The sequence below is a fragment of the Herpailurus yagouaroundi genome, unplaced genomic scaffold, assembly GCF_014898765.1.
Source record: "Herpailurus yagouaroundi ecotype Mexico unplaced genomic scaffold, PumYag 160, whole genome shotgun sequence".
NCBI classification, from domain to species: Eukaryota; Metazoa; Chordata; class Mammalia; order Carnivora; family Felidae; genus Herpailurus; species Herpailurus yagouaroundi.
The window spans coordinates 37,847,171-37,865,577 of record NW_024412401.1 but is presented as its reverse complement, the minus strand read 5'-3'; the positions used below and the strand labels follow the sequence as shown (position 1 = coordinate 37,865,577).

The window sequence follows — 18,407 nt, the reverse complement described above, 5'->3', positions numbered from 1 at the left end:
GGCAAGAGGGAACCTCGAAGAGCAATTGGGAAAGGGACGTCCTGAGGAAAAAAAAAAAAAAAAAAAAAAAAAAAAAAAAAGGAATGCAGGAACAAGCCCAGGGGAGGAACGCCCTAGAGCCCCCCCGGCACAGAAGATGCTGTTCCCAAAAATCCAGGGTGGGAGGGGGTCCTTGGGTGAGAGAGGGCACTAGTTCGGGAGCAGTGGTGACTCAGCAGGGTCAGGTCCATGCCTGTGGACACCCCCTCCTCCCCCCACCGCAAGGAGGAAGGGATCACCACCTTGGCAGCAGAGGGAGTTTTCAAACAGAGGGTGCGAGGCTGAAAGTGGCAGAGAAAGACACAGGGCAAGAGGGAACCTCGAAGAGCAATTGGGAAAGGGACGTCCTGAGGTGGGGCGTGGCCTGCGATGGGGGCGTGGCCTGAGGAATGCAGGAACAAGCCCAGGGGAGGAACGCCCTGGAGGAGGATTTGGAAGACACGCCTTTTGCCTTTCGGGCATGCTTCCATCTTCCCCTGCCTTGTGAAAGAGCTTGACCAGAGGCCTCAGCTTTCCCATCTGCCAAATGGGGTTCTCCAAAGAGATACCGTGAATAGGGTTGCCAGATGGAGCAAACGAAAATACAGACTGCCCAGCTAAATTCAAATGTCAGATAAACACCAAATGACGTTTTAGTATAAATGTGTTCTAAATATTGCATCTGAAATTCAAATTTCACCAGGCATGTTGCATCTTGTCTGGCAACCCTGACCGTCGAAAGCAAAGGGGAGCTATAGGTGGGAAAGAGGTTTGTAATAAGTCCGGGCATGGTCTGAGTCTCCAGAGTCTGCATTCATTTGGCCAAATGATATCCTTGCCCCTTTCGGGGCCCAACTAGTGGACACCAGGACAATGACAAACAGGAGGGCGTGCCAGTGATGGAAGCCAGGATATGTAAACATCCCTTCCAAAGAGCTTTGGGAACTGAGACCATTTAGCCCGAAGAAGGAGCCTCGACAAGAACAGATCACAACCATCTTTTCGTCTCAAACAGCCTCTCCCAGGGGCAGGGGAATGAGCGGGGCTCCATTCGCAGGAACACCACACACTGCTAGAACGCTGGAGATTTGGCCCGGGCTCCCACAGGAAAGCATGTCCAACACCAGGCTGTTCAGATTGGGAGTTTAATGACCACGGGACCAGGATGCTCCAGAGGGCACTCCTGTGAGCTTAGAGGAGACTGGGCTACAAGACTTTGGGGGTCCTCTCTAACTCTCATTGCAGAGATTTCTTTCCCAAAGCATCTAGGTCAGTGCCTTGTGCCAAAGAAGACGCTCAGCCAAGTCCTGCGGAATGGACATTTGACAGGGATGACAAATGCACGACTCATGTGTGGACACTTTGTTATCCGGACCAAGGAGACGTCACTCATCGATCGCTCAACCAATCACAGCCCCCCTCTCCCACTAAGCTCCAATGTGACCTCAAAATGTCGTTCCATGCAGCAATCCAGAGGGCTGTGACCACCCGTAATGCACATGGGTGTGTGAAATGATAATCATCATTATCGCTAGCACTTCTTGAGTACTTACTACGTGCTAAGCACTTTATATGTACTCGTTTCTTTAAATCTTCACAACAGAAACTCGAAGTTAGATGCTAATATTATCCCCATTTCTAAGTGAAGAAACTGAGACAGGTTAAGAGCTTAAGAACCTTGCTCAGGATCTGAACTAGACAAGTGGTAAAGCTAGGATCCGAACCCAGGCGACCTGGTTCCAGGAACTGCTGCCTTAGCCACCGACTGCACCGGACCGTGCAGATCTGTGGTCCTAACAAGAGTGGGCACCATGAGCTCATCTTATAAAGGGGGTCTCTGAGGCTCAGGTGAGCGAGACCGCAGCTGAAGACCACAGAAGCAGGGTGAGGGGAGGCTAGGATGCCGACACCGGTTAATTGGACCCTCTGCCCCCACCGCTACCCTACTCGGGTTCTGCTCTCAGCCACCTGAGCAGGAGCACATTGCCACCGGGGGCAGGGCGGGGGGTGGGGGGGACCTCCGGGCCTTCTTGCCAGGACCGGCCTCCCCTGAACAATGGGGCCCCTGAACTCCCCCACGGCTTCCTCCAGCCTCCCTCTGAACAGAATTTCTTGGCACAGTTGCTGGAGTAGCCAAAGCCGGCAGCCCATTTGCCAAACCAGGGAGCAGCCGACTTATGTCCCTTCATGGCCCCCCAGACTCAGATTCCGTGAGGGATGACCCAGAGGACAGAGAAAAGGGGGCATAAGACCATGGGGAAAGCTCCTAGAGTCATTTCTGGGATCTCTCACTGGCCCTTGTAGCTAGACCCAAGGTCAAGGTCACCCTCCGAGGGCCCCGCAGGAGGCCCTGGTTTGGGCTAATAGAACCACTCCACAAGGCCTACCCCGACCTGAATGCAGTCAGAGGTCAGGCTGCCTCCCATGTCCCTGTCCTCAGGCCTCTCTCCATCCCAGGCATTTCAGGAGGTAACAGCAACGATTAATAGAACAACATTTTTCTCTAGTTGCACACTTACGAAATGCTAGACCCTGTGCCAAGGACTGTACATGTAATGCCTCATTCCATCCTCACGACCACCCCAAGAGTACTCGATCATCATCCCCATTTTACAGATGAGGAACTAAGGCTCAAAGAAGGTAAATAATATCTCCCAGGTCACACAGTCAGGATGTGGCAGAGCCGTGACTTGAGCTCAGGTGCTCTGGCTCCAAAGTCAGTGCTGTGAAGAAAAGGATGAGGAAGACCTCCCAACATGGCCCAGAGCCTCAGCCCCTCGGCCAGCCACTTCCTTCCTCCAGACCGGAAGCATCTCACCTGCGAATGAGCATGCTCTCACCTGCCTACACCTCCTTGCGGAGCGAGGGACAGGCAGCAGGTGTGAAAGTACATCAGCACTCTCATGCTCCAAGCACCTATCTTCATTTAACTAATGAAGAAAGGGGCTCAGAGAAGGTAGGTGATCCACCTGAGGACACACAGCAGGGCTCTCCTCCCTCAGCCCCCTGGCCAGACTGATATGTCCTGCTCCCCCAGCTCCTCCTGGGGTTTGATGAGAGAGGGACCTTTTCATTGGGACTTGTCGCTTGCTCCCCACACCCTGCCTCTTGCCCCCACCAACCAGGCATCTGTGTACTTACAATGAGGCCGGGGACTCCTTGGGGCCCTGGCAGGCCCAGCTCTCCCTGCAAATAGAAAGAGACCAAAGTGGTTAGTTGCCCTGTCGCCCTCCCCAGGCCACTCCCGCCACACCATCCCCCTGTGGGCACCTAGTGGGATGGATCCCTTGGAGCTGACCATTCCTTGTGCCTAATTAGTGACTCTCGGAGCCTGGCCTGAAGTTTGGACAAGACCCTTTCCCCTTCTGCCATCCGCTTTCCACATCTGTAAAATGAGGAGGTCGGATTTCCAAATCCAGTATTTTCCAACTTGTAAGTGCGAAAGAAGAGGTGGAATCCTGATCGCGGCAATGAAGGTGTGCTGGGTGCCTGGCCCAGATCTCATTTCACCTGCCCTTTATAGCGGGCGAAACTGAGTCTCAAGAGCTATGGGACGTGCCCAAGGTCAAGTGCAAGGTCAAGTGGTGAGGGCTCCAAGCTGAGAGCTACCAGGCCGGCCTCTCTGTCTCTCTCAACCAGGGGGTGCGGGGCCCTTAGAGAAGGCCACCACCACTGGAAGAAGACTCTCCAGTGCCTGCCCCCTGGGCCTCCGAGATGCTGCAGAGGGCTCTTGCTTAGGGGCCACGGGATGTGGCTGTGTGTGGCAGGGGCAAGTTTGTTTCCTCATCTCTAAAAATGGACCTTCAATTGCCCAGAAAAGACAGGTAGATGGGTTAGGTTCAAGTTCAAGATGCAGAGATATGAATAAAAATAAGAGGTCCTAGGGCACCTGGGTGGCTCAGTTGGCTAAGCGTCCAATTCTTGGTTTGGGGCTCAGGTCATGATCTCAGGGTTTGTGAGTTCAAGCCCCACATTGGGCTCCGTGCTGACAGCAGAGAGACTGCTTGAGATCCTCTGTCTCCACCCCTCCCCCACTCTCTCTCTCAAAAGAAATAAGCTTTAAAAAAAAGGGCGGGATGGGGGGAGGTTCTAGAGATGCTGATTATCAATGAGAATTGCCAGCATCCTCCAGGGTGTTTGTCTCACTTCAACTGTGCACAGGGAGGTCATCACTACAGCCACCAAGAAGGGGAGGGGACAAGCAGCCTTGGCTTTACAGTGGGGGAACCGAGGCCCAGGGAAGGGAAGTGACTTGTCCAAGGTCACTCAACAACTGGATGGCCAAAGCCAGGACCACACATCAGGTCCTCTTTCTGCTCCCCCAGGCCAGGAGTGTAAAAACACCACTGTCCCTCCCCAGGGAGGCTTCCAGGATGGCATCGCAGATTATAACGCCTGATCCAATAACTCATATACTGAAGCAGAGGCTCTGATATCTCACCTCTGTGCCTTTGCTGGTGAGCTTTCCTCCATGTGGAATGTCTCCTCACCTCTTTCCTCATCCCAATCCCATGTCACCTCCCCAGGAGTCTTCCCTCCTCCACAGCACCTGGGACCCTTGACCCTGCCCATCTTGCTCTGCCTGGTATGATGGACCGGATAGACAGCCGTAAGCTCTGCCAGGGCAGGCGATGTGCCCGCTGTCACCTACTGCTTACAACCGCTCCATCCAGGGAACTCTTACTGTGGGCCATCCACCTTCCCGCGCTCTGTCATTTCAATCTGACAACAGCCCTCGGACGCTGGCATCTGATCCCCAGATTTACAGGGAGGGAAACTGAGATTCAGAGAGATGAACCGATACATCCAGGCTTCTGTGGCTGGCAAGTGGTGAAGCAGGATTCAAACGAGTCCCTCTGAGACCAGGGCTTTAGCACCCGGTGGGGAGTCAGGGGTTAGCCCCGGCTGGGTCAGCCTCAGGGAGCATTTGTGGAATTGAAATTAGTACGTGATCAGGGACTGATGGTGGATCCAGCAGCCACCTCTACAGAAAGCACAGCTGGGCACAGCTGTTTAGGTGGGAAGCCCCAAAGAGAGATGGGGGAACGTGGCAGGTGTTCCAAAGAGCTTTGGACTTGGTCTGCTCCCCCAGGCAGAGAACGAGCCTCCTCTCCCGCCTGAGCCTGCGCCTGGGATGGGAAGGGAAAGGCGGGTTCAGCAACTCAGGGCAGGCTGACCTAGCTCCTCGAGGGCCTCCGATTATTTACAAACTCTATAAACATGCCTACGTTGGAGATTTCTTTAGAGCTTGGCTCTTCTCTCCATACAGGGCCTGCAAACCATCTGCTCCCCTAGGCCGCTGCTGTCCCATAAACATTTTGGATGCTTTCTAACATGGCAGTAACCCTGGCTTCCCCAGTGGGGAGTGACCCATGAACTTTCCTAAGTCCTTGGGGATGGGCACGGTCCGGGGATCAGGGACCAGGGGCTCCCGTGACCTGGAGGGCTTTCCTGGGGGCGGGGCACAGGGCACCCACAGTGCACAGGAGCCTGGGGTACAGAGGCGGCAGGGCTGGGATTCGACCCAGTCCGTCTGACCCTAAAGCTTGGATTCTTCAAACCTGCTGTGTGTTTGCTCTGGAATCTCTTTCCTGTTCCCAAAGACTTGAAATACTTACAGGGTTTCCATCCAGTCCAGGAGGGCCTCTTTCCCCAAAGTCTCCAGGAAACCCCTGAAGGCAGGAGAGAGAGCAAACATCTGCAGATCAGTGTTTCTACCTGTGGGGAGAGGCTTTCATCCAAACCCCTGGGGGCACACGAGGATGCGTCCATGAAGCCTCTCACCCATTGGTTCTGGGATCTGGGCAGGCAGTGGGGTCTCCAGCCACCCTGTGCCTTCAACAAACACCCCCACGTGAAGAACTCAAAGACTGGCAAATGGGGAGGGGCCCAGGGCTAGGGAACTTTCTTATCTACTTTAGAGCCTGGGAAGAAGCTACTACGTGTTTCTGCAGCATGAAAATGTACTCCCTCCCCGGCCCCGACCAAATCTGAAACCTGGACCAATGAGGCAGGAGAGACAAGAACGGAGGTCAGGAAGCTGAGTCTAGGCCTGGACCTACAGGCCTTGCTGAGAGTTTCAAGAACATCCATTGCCCCTGTGAGCCTCAGTTCCCCCCTAGTGAAGGAAGGGAAGGCCTCCTTGGCATTTTCCAGCTCAGACCTTCTGTGGTTGTGACAGGCTCTTCAAAAGCCATCCTTTCCCCATTTTACAGGTAAAGAAACTGAGGTTCTGGAAGGCTAAGTGGCAAAGTCACACAAGGTCACACTGTTGGTGAGAGTCAGCCCCCCTGCCAAAGGTGAGTTTCAGCAGCCCCGAGAGAGGCCAAGCCACCTGGCCCAGGCATGAGTGGCCCTCTCATCCCATCCCCGACCCCACTCCGTACTCTCTGGGATACAGGCAGCTGGAAAAACATCAGCTGTGGGGACACCTCTAGGGACCTGGGGGTGGGGGTGTGCGTAATTCCATTTTACTTCAAAAGGAAAAGAAAGTCCTCAAGCTTGGAATTTAGGGAAACCTGTTCTTCTCCCCTGCTTGAATTCAAATCATTGTTTTTCCAGGGAAATTTAATAAAAAACACAGCACATGTTTTGTTTTGTTTTTTTTTTTTTTCTGACCAAATGGATGCCTGAGCTGTTCAGTGAAGATTCCTCACAGAGGGTAATCTGTGTCGGGCTTCTAACACAACTGAGGGAATCCAGTGAGTAGATTAAACCTGAGGACAAACCCCAAACCCAATGACAACGTCTGTCCTGGCCAAGCAAAGAGACCTTGAAATGCGTGTGTATCCACGTCTTTGTCCTTGCCCTGTCCAGCTGTCCTATGCCCCCTCAGATCCCTCCTCTGTCAGGGAGCCCTCTTGGATCAGAAGGGTGAGAGCTGGCATTCATCCTGCAGGAGGTGTGGCTTCCTTCAGACGCCCAAAGGAGGACACGGGGATATAATCATGAGATTGCAGCCCAGCCAGTCACCTTACATGCAAGACTTCCTCTGCCTTTGACATCTGCCCTTGAGGAAAAGGTTAGCAGTCCCATTTAACAGATGGGGAAACAGGCTCAGAGAGGAAGTGGCGAAGGCAAAGCAGAAAAGGAAAGCAAGTTTGTGGCACAACGGAGCCCAGGTCCCCCCTCTCTGAACTCCGTCACGTTACATTTGTAGGAGTTGGCCACGGGCAGATCACGACGCACAGAAGGTGCTCGAATGTGTGTTCAGCTGGTTTCACAGAGTGGTGGGGTTGTGTGCGTGTCTACGGGCCCACGTCCAGGTCAAGGCTTTGTGGGGGTACATCTGATCCTACCTAAGATTCCTCTCCTTGGGGTCCCCCTGGCAAATTCTACCCTCACCTCAATCCAGCCCGTCTTTGTTATGCTGTAAGGGAGATCCCTCTCCTCTCCTGGAAGAGGAGACATCAGCTGAGTGGGCTGTGGTAAGAGGAGCCTTCAGGAGGCACTGAGTTTCTCCCTCCACCTCTGGAGGCAGAGGTTAGGGGCCTGGCAGGAGAGGAGGACCGTCCGTCGGGGGACAAGGGCAATGCTGTCCAGCCAGGTCCCTGGCCGACTCCACACGGCCCATGACAGGCAGCCTCGGGAAGTTCATGCTCTGCTTGCCAAGCCCAGTGTCTGGAGACTAGCACTGGCTTGCGTCCAGGCTGGCTGTGTGACCTTGGGCAGACCCTCACTTGACCCACTGTCCTGCTTAGACTGCGGGGATGTGATCTCTAAGCACACTTGTCCCAACCCCTAGATGAAGCCCGAAAGGAAGGAGCCTCTCCCCCTATACACAGGAATGCCACCCAGCCTGAGGACATTGACAGCATCCCCTGGGCACACATCGTGGCTATAATGCCGAATATATTCACACCCAGCAGCCACCAGGCAGGGGTCAATCTCCCGGGTCTGCATTTAGAGGCCACTTGAGGCTGGCTCGACAACTCCCCTCCGACCGAGTTGCCGGGTAGCCTCCCCCGTGAGGCTTTGGAAGCAGAGCAGTCGGATGCCAGTCTTGGCTCCACCACCCACAGGTCTCCCCAAGCCTCAGTTTTCTCTGCTGTACAATGGGGATGATAAACAGGAGAAGCTGAGGTGTCTCCTGGAGGGTGACCCTTGCTGGCAGTGGCACAGCTCTGGAGTATAAGCAAGGGAGAGACCATCAGAAAGGTCAAACTCCCGAAGTTAAGCACTTCTGCAGACAAAAAGCAGCCCGAGGACAGCCAGTGGGGGATGGGATGACGGCGGGGTCCTAACAGTGGCAGTAAGAGCCAACTCCAGCCGCCCATTGAGACAGGCAACGAAGAGCATAATGGTCAGAAAAGAAAGATGGGAGCTTTAGAGGTGCTTCAACAAATCCAAGATGGAAAGAGCCTAGCCGTTCTTGACTTTCACACCTCACTGCACCACTGGGAGACTAAGGCCCAGAGCGTGCCCAAGGGCGCATCACCCTCGAGCCTGCCTCACCCCTCCACTACTGGAGACATGCCCCATGTCTGGCACTTGCCCCAGGGCCCGGCCCCTCTGGATCTCAGAGAGGCGGCCGCCAAGCTGGACGTGTGGCCCCACCTCCCTCCCCCTCTGCTTTCCTCTGTCTGGCCGCGCCTCCTTGTGCATGGAGTGCACGCAGTCCTGGCCCGCCAGCAGTGGGACCTTCCTCCGCAGGCCTGAGCTGCTGGCTGCGGCAGCCTGGCCCGAGGCCCAAGGAATGAGCTCGGCGCCCTGCCGGGGCCCCAGCCACGTGGTGTCTCCACTTCCCCAGGTCGGGGCCCCCGGGGAACTGGACGCCTTGTACTTTGAGCAGAACAAGGCCCAGGAGGAGACAGAATCAGGCTCCAGGGTGAGACTCCAAATTCTGTCTTAGCTACAGCAACTCGGAGGAATAGATGCGAACAAAGGGGCTGTGGTCCTTGTCACCACCTCCGCGGCAGGATGCCAAGGTCTCAGGAGGCCTCTGAGGGCCACCTCAGCCACTCCCCTGTCTCCAGGCACTGTCTAGCCCAACTGTCTGCTCCAGAAGGTGGGCTGTAGGGGCAGAGGGAAGCCTGAAGCCTCCAGGATCCGAAGTCCTGCTAATGTCTCGAAGGCTCAGCTCCCTGACCTACAAAATGGTCAGTTCTGTCAACTCACCTGGCGTAGCCGGCCTGAAGAGCTGAGATGCTGTCATGCAGTCCCCGTACCTCTACTGCACCAGCACGTGCAGTTAGGGTTTGCATCAACAGTGGGAATACAGAATAACCTCTCGGAAGAGCCCACAGAAGGATCTCGGGGACCTCTGTACAACGTGGAGATTCTTCACAGTCGGGAAATTCCTGTATGACCTTAACCTGTATCCTTCCTGCCACACTTTGAGCAGCCTGTAGTCTTTTCTAGAACACGTGTGCACCTCAAGGGTGCTGACTTAGACCCCTTGAGGTCACGATGCTGAGCATGTTTTCACCCTGCCCTTTTGGAATCCGCTAGGGAACCCATCCAGGAAGGGTCACCCCAGGGAACAAAGGAGGGGATAAGGGAGTCAAGGTCTCTCCAGGGAGGATTCCGGGGTCACCAACAGCCCCAGGGGGCCCTAGCTCAAGTATGGGACCCTGGGGACCAGCGGGGGGGGGGCCCCCCCCAGCTCATAGCACCACCGCAGCTAAAAACTTTCATCTGTTTTGGCCTCAGTTTCCCCAGCTGGAAACATGAGTCCTCAGTCACTTTGCTCCCTGCTGCCCACAGTCTGAGAACTGAGAAGACCCTGAAGCCAAAGTTCACCCCAGGAGAAGCCCTTCCCACCCCAGATGGGCGTGTGGCCTTGGGCAAGTCCCAGTTGTCCCTGAGCCACACGCCAAGGAGATGGAACCAGGCTTGGGCCTTTCCAGCTGTAAGCTTGGGGGTCTGCCGGCCTGACTCACTACATACGACCAGGCTTGCAGGCCCGGGCCAGAGGCCACGAGGCACGCTATGAACAGCGGCCGGCCTTGCCAGGCGCTCCAGCAGGCTTGACGGTGAATTCAGAGCGCCTGCCCGACAAGAGGACTCACTCGCAGTGTCTTCCTAATTCCTGTGAGAGACCCTTGTCTCAGCTGTGAAGGTCCCTGTGCCAGACGGGACAGCCCAGGAGACACCCCTTCAGCTCCAGCCGAGTCTGTAACATCTTAATATTCGGACCCCTCCTCAGAAAAACCACAACACATTTTTCATTCTAGCAGAGGTGAGGAGACGAGAGCTTTAGACTAAGCTTTCCTCTGGAGTTAAAGATGCGTGCACAGAGAGAAGTATGAGGTGAAGAGCAAGCAAGCGTCCTGGGGTTGAATCCTGACTCTGCCACTCACCTTGCTGTGTGACTTCGGGCAACTCACTGGCCTCTCTGAGTGATGTCTGTCTGACAAAGAGGTTGGGCCAGCTCATCACTAAGGTGCCTGTGGCTCCGGTCTGCTCTGACCTCTACTGTCTCTTTCTCGGCCCCCATCAGCAAAAGGTTGCCACGCACCCTCCTTCCTGACCTGATGCCGAGGAGGCCGTGTGCATGAAGCCTGCTGTTCTGCTTGCTGGAGAGAGATGAACTGCAGCAAAATCATCACCGGCCCTGCCAGAAATGAGGCCAGCTGCGATCTGGCATGAGGGACTCCGGCTCATTCTCCTGACATTTCCTCTTGCTAATAAATACCGAGGAATCGCTCGGCCCAAAGCTTTGACAGGAGGAAATTTGCAGAAGGAGTTCCCCCGACCCCCAGCCCACCAGCCAGATCAAGGGCTCAGGAGCACAGGGGGATGGCCCTAAAGACCACTTAAGGAGCATATGGGCCGAGGGCATGGCAGACTCAGAGGCCCGGCACGAGCAGAGACAAAGCCCGAGGGACTCTGTGACATGAAGTCCTATCGCGTACGTACCAAGTCAGATCTGATGCAGATCTGATTTGCCGGTCATGGTGGCTGGACCAGGACCAAGGGGCCTTTCACGGCCCTCAGGGGGACTGTGTGGCCATAGCACTATTTTGCTGAAGGAGGGGGGGGGTCCCTCCCACCCATGCCCAACACTGCCATGCAAGGAAACCACCCCCATGATGAAGGACGGGGCGGAATCCTAGGAAGCGAAAGGTGAGGAGCAAGGAAGAAGAAATGAATTGTCTGTTACGGGAGCTCGAGGCCTCAGAGGGTCTCTGAGCAAACGGCTTTGACTGAGCCTTGGTTTCCGAGTCTGGAACATGGGTGCAGTCCATCTAACCTCAAAGAATCGGTGGGAGAATCCTATGTAGTTCAGCTACCGTGCAAGTAAAAGGGCCTCAAAAAATGTTGCTTTTGGGGGGACCATTCTCACTATATGTTCTGTCGCCAGCACCTGGCGCATGGTAGGTGTCCAATAAAGTTTTGTTGACCGAGAAACGAATGAGCGGCCTTGTCTCACACGCACGTAGGAAAACGGCACGGAGCACCTCAGACCCGGTGCTGCCTTCTCGGCCACGCGCTGCCCGGCTTTCAGCTCCAAGGAGCAAACAGGTACGTGGCAGGGAGAAGGGGCCACTAGAAGGAGGAAAAAGGGGGAGGTGGAAGGGACAGCTGAGGCATGGCCCTGCTGGCGGTCCCTGTCGTCGTAGGGTGGGCGGGGTGGAGAAGAAGCCACAGCATGCCCGGGTTTTCAAGGGTCTTGCCTCCTCTATGCTCAGGGGACTCCGGAATCCATTCACTCGATAGCAACACTTGGGGCAAGAGGGGAAGGCTCTGGTTGCCGCATCCCAGCCCAGCAAGGACTCTCCAAAGCCCCAGACCTTGGCCACATCATTCACCCCCTGAGCTTCGAGCTCCGTATCTCGGAAGTGGCAATGCCTGGTCCTCTGTCAGGCTCCCGGGAGAGAATCTGAGCAAACTCCTCATGGATGGCTCTGGAGGCAGGCCTGGGTGATGGGACAGGGCCCAGCTGACATAATCGAAGTTAAGTAAACTGGCCCTACCCTGCAACTTAAACTCTGGGAAAACAGGCCCAGAGAGGTAAAGCCATTGGCTCAAAGGGACACAGTGCAGAGAGCCTCAGCCATCCATGAAACTCCAAACAGGAACAATGGCTGCCACTCCGACGAGCATTTACTATGTGAGGAGCATAAAGACCCTCATGAGCTAGAAGCTGTTTTCCCTATTTCTCACCTGGGAAAACTGCAGTGCAGAGGCTTTGAGCCAACAATGCCCCAGGACCTTTGCACCTACTGTTCCATAAACCTGGAAAGCTCTTCCCCAGGTAGCCACAGGGTTCCCATTCGCACTTTATTCAGGTTTCTCAGGAAGGAAGGATTCCTAGATCAAATTATCTAATAGTCCGTACCCCCATCTCCCTACCCTACTCTGTCTTAACACTAGGCACCATCTGACATTCATTCTTTCATTGTTCATTCTCTTGTTCAATTGTTGTCTGTCTGTCTGCCCATGAAAATGGGAACTTTGTCTTGCTCACTGCTCAGCACTAACTACAGTGCCTGGCCCACAGTATATACTTAATATCCACTGGGTGGATGGATGGATGGATGGATGGATGGATTGGTCTCCTTGCCCAAGGTCACCTAGCTTGAGGAGCAGATCCAGATGCCAGCCCAACCCTCACAGACATCAGGTCCTTGTCCTGAAGCCAGAAGCATCACGTGCTACTCCTTTGCCCAGATCCAGGTGTCGGGTGTGAGACCTCAGGGCACAGAGGGGCTGTTGGCCACAGGGAGGTCTAGGTCTGAGGGTGAGATTTCCCTCTAGTCCTAGAGACAGGACCTGGATCTTGCTTCCCTTTATATACCTCGCTTGGCCCCAGAGTGTCCAGATCCATATACTACAACAGGTAAGTTGCCCATGAACATGCACGTCAACCCCAGGATCACAGATGTGCCCTTTCTGGGACCACTGAGTGCTCCTGGCCCCCTTCCAGCCACCTGTCAAGTTCTAACCTCTTCCACAGTCCCTTCTCCATCAACCACCAGCAGAAGGAAGCCCAGACCCCAAGATGACAATGCTTCCGAGTCTAGGGATTACACTGTAGGCGGCCACAAAGGGCCTTAAGCCGCCAACGGAGGTTAGTCTGAAAGAAATATGCCTCAATTACAGTCCAGGGTCTCCCTTAGTTGGCAGCAAGGACACCGGATATATCACTCCACCTCACGGGGGAGCCTCAGTTTACCCTTGTGAGTAATGGGGATCATTGGAATTAACGTCTTGCCCATCTGGTGAAGATTCTAGGGCATTCACTTTTTACACCATTACTACCAGCCAGTGAATCTGAGAAGCTGTCTTGATCCACCATTGAGATCAGAAGCCCTGGAGACTAATGGAATTGTTAGAATCCCGGTTCTGTTGTTGACTGTGAAACTGTGGGCAAGTTACTTAACCTCTCTGGGCCTTGGCTTTCTCTTCCTGCCCCGCAGATGCCCTATGAAGGGGAAGACAATTTCCTGCCACAGTGGAGAATCCTGGGCAAAGCCGGTGAACTGGAGGTTACTGCCAGCCCCTCTTGGGGTCACACCTGTTGCGAGCCTACCCACACACCCCACCGCCCTCTGGCCTTGTGTGCACACGAGTAACACTGGCCACCCCAAGACAGCCTGGAGACTGAGGGTTTCCCTTGACAGGGGCGCAGACACTGGTCTAGCCATGATCCCCCAGTCTGAGCAGGCCCATGGACACTAGTAAGCCACACAACAGAAACCCCCAGACCCAGGACCACACTGCACAGCAACGGTTACACACATACACACAGATGCACCATCCGGGAGGGGCCCAGAGCCACGGCACCCCCCAGCTCCAGCCAGGCAGCAGCTGGCCAGTGCTCTGGCAGTGGGGACACAAGGCCCAGACAGCCCCACATGCTGGCCCACACACTCAAAGCAGAGCAGTGGCCGGGCAGACAGAAGCAGAGAGCGCCCACGCTGCAGGTGGACGGGAAGTCAGATTCACCCATAGAGTCTGCATAATAGACACGGAAAATCTTTACCGGCCTACCCATCTTGCCCCTCTTGCCAGGAACGCCAGGCAGGCCCTGTAGGGGAGAGACAGGGAAGAGATCAGAGCAGAACCAGCGTTGCCCCAAATTGGCCCCAGAGCCACCCACGAGAGGAAGTCGCGGACGACCTCGTGCACAAGGCCGCACACGGCAGGTGCCAGTTACGTGCAGGTCAGAGGGATGGTCCTTACGCTCTACGGGGTTGGGGGCTGCATGGGCCCAGGCTGGGGAGATGCCTAGGAGAACACCCAGCGTTCCTGGTATTCAGCAGGTGCTCCTGCTGCCCTCCCGAGGTCTTGGTGGTTGGTGAGGTTACAAGTGGGATCCCAAATACGGGCTGAGGCTGGGAGGGACAGGGAGGAAGGTGCCGAGGCCTGCGGGCCATGGGGTCTCTGCCATTGCACCACGAGTACACGTAACTGTAGACGACGGGTAACCATAGGAGTATGGCCGTGTCCAAGAACACTTTATAAAAGCAGACGGCTGGCAGGATCTGGCCCACACGCCCCAGTTTGCAGACACGTGGTCTGAAATATAAAGTGGGCCCATTTCTTGTTTGCTGAAAGCCCTTCAGAAGCTCTCCAGGCTCTCAGAATCGAGTCTCCTTCCTGACCTCGGCCCTGACCACCCGTACAACTTTGCCCAGGTGCTCCATCCAACCTGTCTCCTACCACTCCGGCCTCGCGCTCAGAGCTTCGACTGTGTGGACTGTTAAACTTGCCAAGTTATCATACCTCCCCGGACTTTGCACACACCATCCCTTTATGTATGGAAGGTGTCTGCCCTGACTTGACCCCCTGGCAGACTCCTATTCAACTCAACGGCACCTCCTCCAGGAGGGACTCCAGGACTTCTCCCAGAAGAGGGAGCGGGTAGGTGGGTGGGAGGTAAACAGAGAAGGCATACTCACTCTCTCTCCATCAGACCCCGGCAGGCCGAAGAGCCCTGGGAGTCCAATGTAGCCCTAGGAAAGAGCAGGTAGGGGGTCAGAGGGACCGAGCGGTGGGGTGTGGCTGGCCCGACCCGTCCCCGCAGCCCCTCACTGCCCTCCCACGCCCAGGCTCCTCTTCCTCGCTGGTGGCAGCGGCAGCTCCCGTGGCTCCTCGATGACACAGGCCTTGAGGCAAGTGTATATGCCCATGGACTGCATGGTGCTGGCTTCCACGATGTAGTCCAAAGGCACATACCCTCACGCCAGGGAAGGGCGCGGGCGCTCGCGGCGGGGAGGCCCGCCCCGCACCGGGGCTCCCGGACCTGCAGAAAGGAAGCTCTTGGCTGGGTTAGAGGCTAGAGCGGTAGCAGGTTCCACCCGCTCTGAGGGACCCTGCCGTCTGCCCGTGGCTCCTGCGATGCCTCCTCCCAGGCCTCAATGGCCCTGGACATGGGGCTCACACCCAGCCGTGGCTGCCTTTACGCCAGCAGTCCCAGCGGCTGCCACTCCGGCACGCCGATGTCCCGCCCGGCACACGTATGCCGCGGCATTCAACCCACCCAAGGACACCGCACACGGGCTGTCTGCTCCCCCAGTGGACGGACAAGGAAGCCACACAAGTAGTCAGTGGAGCCGGGAGCCCACTGCCCTGGCATGCACCTGATTTTCTACCTTCCGGCCTCTATTCCAGGCGCCCTCCACCTGCCCTGCCCACCCCAGGGACGGCAGAGCAATCCCTTCCAAGCCCAGCTCCAATGCTCTCTCTCCTCCGGCAAGCAACCCCTGCTGCCCCACACCAGAAACCATCTCTTCCCTCCACCCACACACCTCATTTGCTCCTCAGTCAATAGGATTTACCACTTTCTCCGATGTATCTTCATTATCTGTGTCCATGTTTCATGTCCTCATTAGCTTGGGAACTTCTCAAGGGCAGGGGACCCAGCCCAGAGCTCCTATCATTATCTGCACTCCCTAGATGTTTGTGGAATGATTTAATGATAACGCTAACAAAAGCTAACATTTGCTGAGCACAAACTACGTGCCAGGCCCAGTTCTCGGGGCTTTGCACGCAATGAAGCATCTACCGTGTCCTCACTACGCCCGCTCCCCGGAAGCAGGCATTAGCAGTCAGCCCCCTGTAAAGGTGTGAACAGTTAGACCCAGAAGTGAAATGACTCACCCAGGGTCACACGGCTGGACTATGATAGAACTGGTATTTGAATTCGAGTCAACTGACTCCTCCTGGGCAGGCCTCCTAATCCCTCGGCTACACTGCCTCCCACAAATGAGCAGCCCACACAGGCTCACAGCCATCCCTTCTTCCCAAATAGGTCAGGAGGTCACTGAGCCTCCTTCCTGGCATTCTGGTAAATATCCATCACTGTAATTAGGGACACTTATTGATCCTGCCGACCAGGGCCTATATCCCAGGTTTACAGATGAGAAAATGAGCTCAGAGAGGTCTAGCAACTTGCCCAGCACCCCACAGCTGCTGAGGGCCACAGCAGGTCTCAAAACCAGCCACCCGGATTCCAAAGCCTGCGTTCTATTTTATAAATATGGGGCCGGTGGTGGCAGGGTTGGGAGGGCGGCTTGAGTGGCCCCGGCTGATCCAGGCTGCTCAGCACCCTGTGACCCAGAGAGCGGGGTGCTGGGGCCAGATCAGCTCTCTCCCACATGTGGTCTCAAGATGCCATCAGCATGGCCAACAGCAAGCAGCCCCAGATGTCATCAGCATGCCCCTGGGGCCACGGTGCATGGGAACAGCTGGATGAAGGAAAGGAGGCCCAGCATCCCAGGACAGGAGCCTCCGCAGCCCCTGCTCTCACCAGCACCATCAACATCGTCACCGATATCATCACACAACGAGGACCTTGCCCACCTCCCAGATGCTCTAACAGCCACATGTCAGCCCCACGGATTAAGGTCCAGACTGTGGCCATAAATAGCTTTGGCTCAGGAGTGGAGGCCACATCACACCTGACCCGGCCTGACCAAAGGTTACGTGACCCATCTGCTGAGCATTCTTTGAGAGGCAGCAAGTCTAGCCCTCAGGACACCGGGTCCCCATCCCAGCCCCGCTGTAGGCATGCAGAGTAAACCGGGGCGCCACGTCCCGACCATGAACCCAGTTTCCTTGTATGTAGACAATGGGATTCCACCATATCATCTCTTCATCTTTCACACTCCATTTGCCCTCATTCAGTGCACCCAGAACCTTCTCTCCATGGTCCACAGCCCACTTGGGAGCCCCCACCCGCTGCCCCTCTTCAGTAGTACTTGCTTCCAAATTCCTGGTATCTCCATAACTATGCTCGAGGTAGGAACGGATGTCGCTCCCATTGTAGAGATGGGCAAAGTGAGGCTGCTGGCTACTCAGGGTTTGCTCCAGGAGAGGGAGAGCAGATGTTCCATTAGCCTCCGGGCCTGAGCAGCATCACCCATCAGCCACCCCTGCTCTCTAAAAGAGGGTGGTCTCCCCAGACCTCAGTCGGGAGGGAAGCGGGAGAGAGGCCTCTGAGGATTCTAATGGCGACGAAGTAGCCCTAACTTAGGTCACCTAGCACTTGGGATGTGCTGGGGGGCATGGCCAGCCCGGGCCTGGTTGTGGCAGCCGGGCCCTGGCCGAGCACCCAGCAGAACCTTTGCTGCCCAGTCTGCCTGGCACGAGAGCCAAGCGGTTTACCTGGCTCAAGGATCCCCCATCACCTGCCCGCCCTGCTGCCCTCTGCTCTCCAGAGAGCACTCAGGTGCGAGGGCAGAGCCCCAGCCCCCCTGGCAGACACTGTGTAGAGACCCCACAGCCCTGACCTCCCATCAGGACTGCTAGGGGGGCGGGTACTGACCTCCCAGGGCCCCACCTCAGTGGCACTTGCCAAAGCCCACTTACCCGGCTGCCTTTGGGGCCAGGGTCTCCTACCGGTCCGGGTAACCCCTGTAACATAAAACACAGAGGGGCAAGGACATATGGAAACGTCCTACCTGCTGCCAACAACCCAGGGCAAATCCTGTCTCCTCTGGGCCTCAGCTGCCCCCTCTGTAGAAGGAGAGTGGGCTTAGACCTGCGGTCTTCACCCTGAGGCCCCCACGTCTTCGTCAGAGTCCCAGGGAGTGGCCTGAGGTGGGGGGGGGAAGGGGACTGAATGGGAGGAGCCTCTGGAGCCCCACCCCCACAGCACCAGAGGCCTTTCTTCTGTTCTCTTTGAGCAACCTGTGCCCTACTGCCTTCAAAGAGAGGGTTCCTTGGTCCAGCCCCCCGAACAGCCCTTTCTTCAGTGCCCACCCGGCGGGCGCAGCTCCTCAGCCCCCAGCCTGCCGCCTCCCTCTGCCTGGGGGGGGGGGGGCACCCGTGGCCATCTCCACACCACCATGGCCACCGAGCTTCCAGAAGCCATATACTGCACCTGCCTGCCAGGGTAACCTTTGGCCCCTGGGCTGCCCTCAGGTCCTGGCTGCCCCTGTAAAGGAACGAAGAGAAACATAAGGAAAGGAGAGGACCTTGCCCAGCTCTGAGTCTGG

General features: G+C 56.1%; 1 protein-coding gene across 1 annotated transcript in view; it reads right to left on the bottom strand.

Annotated features, from left to right (window-relative positions):
- COL27A1 (collagen type XXVII alpha 1 chain) overlaps positions 1 to 18,407 on the bottom strand; it is a 128,026-nt gene that overhangs the window by 75,583 nt on the left and 34,036 nt on the right. The window contains exons 7-12 of the mRNA XM_040482080.1: positions 18,293 to 18,346; positions 17,779 to 17,823; positions 14,868 to 14,921; positions 13,949 to 13,993; positions 5,637 to 5,690; positions 3,160 to 3,204 (exon numbers count right to left, since the gene is read on the bottom strand). Coding sequence (XP_040338014.1) covers positions 3,160 to 3,204; positions 5,637 to 5,690; positions 13,949 to 13,993; positions 14,868 to 14,921; positions 17,779 to 17,823; positions 18,293 to 18,346 — 297 coding nt within the window. The remainder of the gene's footprint in view (positions 1 to 3,159; positions 3,205 to 5,636; positions 5,691 to 13,948; positions 13,994 to 14,867; positions 14,922 to 17,778; positions 17,824 to 18,292; positions 18,347 to 18,407) is intronic.